Here is a 7,672-nt window from a genome sequence, read left to right as displayed (position 1 = left end):
CCTAACCCTAACCCTAACCCTAACCCTAACCCTAACCCTAACCCTAACCCTAACCCTAACCCTAACCCTAACCCTAACCCTAACCCTAACCCTAACCCTAACCCTAACCCTAACCCTATGGCCCATCCACTGCTCGTGATCCATGTGCTCCTCAGCATCGGCATCCATGGCGGCGGGCGGCTCGGCCTCCTGGATATTCTGGGGGAATGCAGTGGATGGCCGCAAAAATCGGCGGCTGATGCCAATAGCGATGTCCCGGTATGCAGCAATATGGATGGCGGTGCCCAGCCAGGTGCGGGTTTCCCGTTTGAGCACCTCCCGGAGACGGCCTGGCTGCCGTGGGTTCCATGCCTTCCCTGCGCGGTCTGGCTTCCCTGCATGGCCTGCCTGCACTGCGCGGCCTGTGCGGCCTGCCATGCAGCCAACTGGTCGATAAATGGCATCACCAGCCAGATATACCATACCACCAACTCCCCTACCTCCCGCGGCACATATCGATGGATGATCTTCACATCATTACTCACATGGAACCCCTTATGATATGCCGTCACAAACGTAACCATGCCATCCTCAATATATATATTCCGCTGTTGACTATTCATGGTGTTGCAATGCTGAATGCTTAATAACTCTGGGGCCCGGGCCAGCTGCCCCGCGGTGGCATGCACGATAATGGCTAATTTCTCCTTGAACTGGGCCACGCGCTGCCAATACTGCTGGATGGCACTGGGGTGGAATCGGCCCCCCTGCAGGAAGTGCCGCTGCATGGCCGGCTCGGCCCGCAGCCGGTCGATCATCCAGTGGGTCCCATCCACCGGCCACTGGGTCCGTGCGTCCTGCACAAAGTTCCACCCGGCCTGGCTCTGGCTGGGATCGTCATATAATGTCGTCCATGGAATGGGGGGCATCCGCGCATGATCCTGCATGCATAAATGACTGAGTATCTCCCAGGCTGCGGTCACCAATCCATGGATGAACCCCCGGAAATCGCCCATGGTGAATGCCATCTGCTGGTATAACAGTTGGTCCTCCCCCATCCATGTCACATGGCCGGGGGCTGTATGATTATAATGAACCTTGAGCCCATATGTATGCCAATCCAGCAATGTTTCCATGGGACTGTGGGTCCCGCGGATCATAAACTGGTGCATCATCCAAGTTACCTGCTCCTGGAATGGCCGGCGGCTCGGGCGAATGTTGACCGCGGGCAATGGGTCATCACTATGGACGGATGACGGGGGCGATGATGGGGGCCCTGGGGTGGATGGCTGGTCATCGCTGCCATATCCCTCATCAATCTCCCCAAGTTGATCATCTGCGCTGGCCAGCACCCATTCTGCGCTCTGGTCCTTCCGTGCCCAGGTCTGAATGATCTGCCATGGATTTGGATCCATCCATAATGCTTTCTGCACGATCATGAACCGCGCGATCTTGATCACGCGGGATAATATTGGTGGGTAACTCTCAGGATCCCGCCAGCCAGTGTCTCCCTGCCCGAGCACTGCCATGGCGCATACTAACGCACTCTCATATTCATGGCTGCGATGGCGCTGGTTAAGCAGCTCAATGCAAAATTCTAAGCATGCTTTTTCAATGGCAGTCATCGCCCATGCCTCTAGGTCTGCAGCCTGGCTGCCATGGAGGTTGGGGTCAGGGCTGCCTGCGGGCTGCCTTGCTAGCTGCCATAGCTGGCGCCATTTTGATTGCTGCCGTGCTGTCATCCCATATTTCGGGCTAGTCCAGTCGTGCGGGGCCTGCGTGCGGGCGATGAATGCTAATATCTGCTGCCATGGATGGACATGCTTCTGGATCGCCGCCTCATCCATATATGCTAATAACGGCCGGTGCGGGGTCTGCCCTTTTTCAGACCGGACGGCCTCCACCCGGATGGCCTGGCCGCAATGCTGGACTGTCTGCTGGCTCTTGCGGGTGACCTGCGCCATAGTATCCCAGATCACCTGCACGCCCTGCTCAGTGGCATCCACAGTATCTGCCTCTGGCACTGCCACGCAGGCAAGCAGATCATATGCCTGGATGCCTTGTAGATAGTCCGCCCACCTCGTCATCCGCAGCCATGGATTCGCATCAGTCAACTGGCTGGCCTGGATGGCCTGGTCGGCCTTGGCCTGCGCCTGCGCCTGCTCCCAGGCCTGCACCACCTCATTAACCGCCGCCTGCACGCCCTGCATAGATGGGGGTAGGGGGACCCAATCTGGATAGCGAATATGGATATAGTGGGACCCTAGACCACTAGGAAACACCTGCTGCCATGATACATATTGGAATGACTGCTGTAGCTCTGCCTCCCCCCTAGCCTTCTCCTTTGGGCCTGCCCGCCCGCGATGGGTCTGCTGGGACCACTCATGAATAGTTCGCCAATGCTTACGCATAGATTCCATGGTAGAGGCAATGAATAAGCAATAAGGATCTTGCTGGCAGAGCAGGCCATTAGAATGAGATGGTAATATAGGCAGTGGCTTATCGAATGCTTGAGGTATTAGGATGGCACTACTATCATGCTGAATATCATGCCATTGAGACCTTTATATATATATATACTGTATTAAAATAAATACTTCCCTCTATCCCTAGGGCCTAATCATAATCCATCTCCACCATGATACACTGCTGCTTTGGCTGCCCTACCCTAAGGTCATCCTGCGCCGGCCGTTTACGGGGCCCTAGGTAGGTCTCAAACCCCAGGAACCCATGCCATTCGCGACTAATGGCCCGGTATTGGCGCCGTCGTGCCTCTACATGGCCTGGTGCCTCCTGTAGCCCCCGCGCATATACAGTGCCTGCAATCCAGGACCCATGGCTAGCCTGCTCATTAAAGGCTGCATCATCTGCCCCATAGTCCCGCTTAAACCCCCCGCATTTCAGGTGTACGCGGGAGATGGCAATAGCTGCGTGCCGGTAGGACAGGATATTCATCTTGGTCTGTAGATGGGTCCGTGCCTCGCGCTGGAGGACCTTGCGCAGCTGGCTGCTATCCCAGCTCCCCTCCCCCGCCGGCCATAGGAAGGCAGAGGCCGGGCCCTTCTGCCCATAGACCAGCTTCTGCAGGGCCTGGCAGAAGGGCAGGATAAGCCATAGGTAGTAGACTACTAGCTCACTAACGGCCTTTGGCAGATACCGGTGGATGATCTTGGTGGTGTTATTAATAGAATACCCCTTATGGTAGGTGGTGACGGTGCTCACGAGCCCGTGCTCAATAAATATATTGCGGTGGCGGCCATGGAGGGTATTGCTATGGCGCAGGCTGAGTAGCTCTGTGGCCCGGGCTGGCTGCCCCCCAGTCATATGGACTAGCAGAAGCAGGCGCTCTAGGAATACTTTTACCTGCTGTAGGTACTGGTCTACTGCCCCTGCCTGCCAGAGCACCTGGTCCTGCTGGCCAATCTGGTGTAGCTGCAGGAACTCCTCCCAGAGCCAGTCAGTCCCTAGCACACGATCAAGCAGCCACCATTCCCCTGTGGTAGGCAGGGCAGCCCGGGTCCGCTGGTCCTGCAGGAAGTTCCAGCCCCGCTGGTTCTTCGTGGGGTCATCCTGCAGCTTATGTAGGGCTAGCTGGGGCACTATCTCCTCCCTTATCTCCTCCTCATGGAGGAGGAAGAGCCGTGCCAGGTCTGCCTGGGCTAGTTGCACCTGGCCGGCAATGAACTGGCGTAGCCCCCGCATGCTGAGCCGCAGGTCTTTATAGCTGAGGGTCTGCTCATCATCACTCCAGTAGATATAGCCTAGGCTGGTGGTGCTATTCTGGATCTTCTTCCCGTAGGTGCGCAGCCGTGTGATCCAGCCAAAGGGGGCACGTACCCCATACAGCAGGAAGCGCTCGCGCATCTCATCCAGGGCATCTGCAGGGTGGCTGACGGCACCGGCCCTAGTTAGGTGGACTGCCTGCAGGGCCACCAGCATCTGGGCTATCTTAACCAGTCCGGAGAGGTAACTGGTATAGCTGTAGGGCTCCCGGAAGGTCTGGCGTGCGGGGTCCACCCCTAGCACTGCAAGGAAGGCCACCAGGGTGCTTTCAAAGAGATCCCCCTTCAGGGTATGGTCCAGGAGGGCAATAGAGAGGGTGAGACAGGCCTGGTCCAGCTGGTTCTGTGCCTTTTCCTCTGGGGGGGATAGTGATGGGGGCGCTGGTAGTGCTGGGGGCCCTAGGGGTTCGGCTGGTCCCCGGGGCGCTGGGGGTGCTGGGGGTGCTGGGGGTGCTAGCAGTGGTGCCCCTGATGCCCCGGATTCCTGCGGGATTTGTGATGCCTCTAATGCTAGTTAGGTCTCTGGCCCCTTGGCGCGCAGGGCTAGGAACTGCTGGCCATACTCCTCCATCTGGTCCAGCGCGGCCAGCTGGGTGGTGTTCAGCTGGTGGCGCAGCTGGATGGGCTGGTCGGGTCTGGTGCTGCGGTAGGCGAAGCAGACCAGCCGCTGCCAGACCTGGCAGTACTGGCGATAGGTCTTCAGCCGGAGGTGGATCTGGATGGGCCGGTTCCAGACCCCGGGCTCGCGAAAGAAGGTATTGATCTGGACCTGGTCAAATTCATTGATCTGGCCGCTCCGGATGGTCTGGTAGGCCTGCCAGATCAGCCGCTCGATACTAGCACTGAATAGGGCAAGCAGGGGCTCCTGCACTGGGTCTGCTGGGCATCTGAGCAGGGCCACTGCAGTTAGATCCTGCCCGCGTAGGTACTCTGGCCAGCGGGTCAGCTCCAGCCAGGGAGAGACCTCGGTTGGGTGGCCTTCTAGGCTAGGGACCTGGCCATTTACTAGCGTAGCTGCCGCCTCCGCCTCCCGCAGGGCCTGGTCTATATGAGCGCGGATGCGCTCAGCAGGGGTCTGAGGGGCGGCTAGCAGGGCCTGCTGGCTTGGCTGGGCAGCGCAGGTCATCTCAAAGAAATGGCTCCCTGGCCCAGCACGGTAGAACCGCTGGCAGCTAACCACACGATCTGCCAGGCGGGCCTGGGCCCGGGCCTGGGCCCGAGCTGCTGAAAGTTTACCCTGGCCCCAGTATCCATCCTGGTCCTTATGTTTCCGGGCACGGTGGTCCTGAAGCCCGGCCAGGGCCCGGCAGATGTAGGGGCAGTGGGGGCACCCGCGCCCCTGGTACACTGGCAGGCCTGGCACGGGGGGGTCCCCAGTGGAGGGCTGGGGGCAGGGCCCCTGGCTTGGGTCTGCCCATGGCCGCTGGAGCATCTCGGTCAGCACCGCCTGACAGAGAGCAGGCGTGGCCACAGTAGGATGGGACCGGTGGCGGGTGCGGAGGTGGCCCAGTAGGGTCCGGGGTGAGACGGCATACTGGCAGCGAGGTGCGGTGCAGATCCAGACCTGGTAGGTGGGATTGTAGAGAAATAGGTCCATTTAAAAGGAGAGGAGGATATATACAGTAAGAGGAGAATAGAGGTGAAACTAGATCACTACTAGTTAGGATATATTAGGTATGCGACATAGAAACATAACCTGGATAGGTGGACCTTGGGAACACTGAACACGGCCTGGAAACACATGACCTGGAAACACGACCTGGAAACACGACCTGGAAACACGACCTTGGAAACGCGACCTTGGAAACGCGACCTGAAACACAAGCTAGGAAGCTAATTCACACAGTAAAGTGATTAGTTAGTGATTAGTGATTATATCAGGGCGAAGAAGGCGTGGATCTAGAGTGCTGAGGTAGGAAACATGGGCAGCACCATATCAGGGGGCTGTATCCCCACGCACGCACGCACCGGGAGCACGCGCGGTGGATATGAGGGGGGAGCCAGGGCAACGGACCAATCAGGGGGCGCGCAAGCCCATCGAGGGCAGGACGGTTCAACCCCTGGGGAACAGGGTTGATTCGGCTGCTGCGGCCCTAGAGAACCTCTGGATTCGGTGTAGAATGTATGCGACCCTGCCTGCTGATTTCAGCCCCAGCCAACTCGGCCTCAGGCTCTCCACCTTCTGGCTCTGGCCGAAATCACGGTATGGCTTCATCTACATTATATACAAGGGTCGATTCGGCTGCTGCGGCCCTAGAGAACCTCTGGATTCGGTGTAGAATGTATGCGACCCTGCCTGCTGATTTCGGCCCCAGCCGACTCAGCCTCAGGCCATCCACCTTCTGGCTCTGGCCGAAATCACCGTATGGCCATATGAGCATTTCTACTATTCAGCTGCTGCAGACCTAGTCAGAAACCTCTGCAATTTTAGACTGCAGTGTACTGATTTAGTCGTCCCTTGGTATTAGCCTGTGATCATTGGATCTCTCCCTCTCTCTCTATACACACACACATATATATATATATATATATACATATATTACTTCTCTTGATCCTAATCATAATCCATCTCAACCATGACATACGGCCGCTGGCGTTTTAACCCAGGCTGAACCTCCCCTTCCTCCCAGGACCGCTTCCGGGGACCTAGGTAGGTCTCAAACCCTAGGAAGGCATGCCACTCCCGGCTGATGGCCCGGTACCGCTGCCGCCGTGCCTCTACATGGCCAGGGGCCTCCTGCAGCCCGCGGGCATAGACTGTCCCTGCTACCCAGGAGCTATGGCTAGCCTGCTCATTAAAGACAGCATCATCTGTACCATAGTCCCGCTTAAACCCCCCACATTTTAGGTGCACCCGGGATATAGCAATGGCCGTATGCCGGTAAGAGAGGATATTTAGCTTAGTCTGGAGGTGTATCTCAGCCTCCCGCTGGAGGACCGTGCGCAGCCAGCTACTATCCCATGTGCCATCCCCACAGGGCCAGAGGAAAGCAGACTGGGGCCCACTCTGTCGCCGTGCAAGCCATGCCATAGCCTGCCAGAATGGCAGCACTAGCCAGAGATAGTAGACCACTAGTTCACTGACAGGCTTCAGCAGGTAGCAGTAGATGATCTTTATAGAGTTGCTCACAGAGTATCCCTTATGGTAGGCAGTGATAGTACTGACTAGTCTATGCTCTAGGTAGATACTCCAGTGCCGGCCATGCACTGTATTCTTATGCCACAGGCCTAGGAGCTCAGTAGCACGCCTAGGCTGGCCTGCAGTGATATGGATAAGCAGGAGAAGCCGCTCAAGGAACTGGTCTACCTAGCGTAGGTAGCTATCCACTGCGGAGGCCCGCCAGACCACCTGGCTATCAGACTTACATAGCTCCAGGAACTCCTCCCGGAGCCAGTCTGCATTAAGCACCCGGTCCATTAGCCACTGCTTGCCTAGGGCCCTGAGCTGGCTGCGGTTCCGTGGATCCTGGAGAAAGTTCCACCCACACTAGTTGTTAGTTAGGTCATCATGCAGGGCATGCAGCTCAAGGGTTAGAATAACTGCCTCCCGGGACTCCTCCTCATGTAATAGAAAGAGGCGCTCAAGGTCTAGCTACGTGAGGGCGACCTCAGTACAGATAAACTAGCAGAGGTCCCCCATACTAAGGCGCAGCTCCTTATAGCTCAGGGTCTGCTCATCATCACTCCAGTAGATATACCCTAGGCTAGTGGTGGTATTCTGGACCTTCTTGCCATAGGTGCAGAGCCGGGTGATCCATGCAAAGGGGGCCCGCACCCCATACATCAGGAAGCGCTCGCGCATGCTGTCTAGGGCATCAGATGGGTGCGTGACCAGCCCTTCATCCGCCATCTGTACTACCTGCTTAACCACCAGCATCTGTCCCATCTTCACCAGCCCTGAGAGGTGGCCT

At 57.5% G+C, this 7,672-nt stretch overlaps 3 protein-coding genes across 3 annotated transcripts; 1 reads left to right on the top strand and 2 right to left on the bottom strand.

Moving 5' to 3' along the window:
* Positions 1–151: 151 nt before the first annotated feature.
* AFUA_6G14720 (putative telomere-associated RecQ helicase) lies at positions 152–5,358 on the bottom strand (the record flags this gene model as incomplete). The annotated part of the gene is made up of 5 exons (XM_746251.1): positions 152–392; positions 460–1,076; positions 1,164–2,381; positions 2,617–4,118; positions 4,599–5,358. 5 exons carry the CDS (start codon positions 5,356–5,358, stop codon positions 152–154), a joined length of 4,338 nt encoding a protein of 1,445 aa, XP_751344.1.
* A 391-nt stretch (positions 5,359–5,749) lies between these two features.
* AFUA_6G14700 (uncharacterized protein) lies at positions 5,750–6,170 on the top strand (the record flags this gene model as incomplete). The annotated part of the gene is made up of 2 exons (XM_746250.1): positions 5,750–5,964; positions 6,077–6,170. 2 exons carry the CDS (start codon positions 5,750–5,752, stop codon positions 6,168–6,170), a joined length of 309 nt encoding a protein of 102 aa, XP_751343.1.
* Positions 6,171–6,315: 145 nt separating this feature from the next.
* AFUA_6G14690 (putative telomere-associated RecQ helicase) lies at positions 6,316–7,647 on the bottom strand (the record flags this gene model as incomplete). The annotated part of the gene is made up of 3 exons (XM_746249.1): positions 6,316–7,064; positions 7,128–7,193; positions 7,404–7,647. 3 exons carry the CDS (start codon positions 7,645–7,647, stop codon positions 6,316–6,318), a joined length of 1,059 nt encoding a protein of 352 aa, XP_751342.1.
* Positions 7,648–7,672: the final 25 nt, after the last annotated feature.

This window comes from Aspergillus fumigatus, chromosome 6 (assembly GCF_000002655.1).
Source record: "Aspergillus fumigatus Af293 chromosome 6, whole genome shotgun sequence".
NCBI lineage: Eukaryota > Fungi > Ascomycota > Eurotiomycetes > Eurotiales > Aspergillaceae > Aspergillus > Aspergillus fumigatus.
The sequence above is the reverse complement of the archived record's forward strand: the minus strand, read 5'-3'. Positions and strand labels throughout refer to the sequence as shown.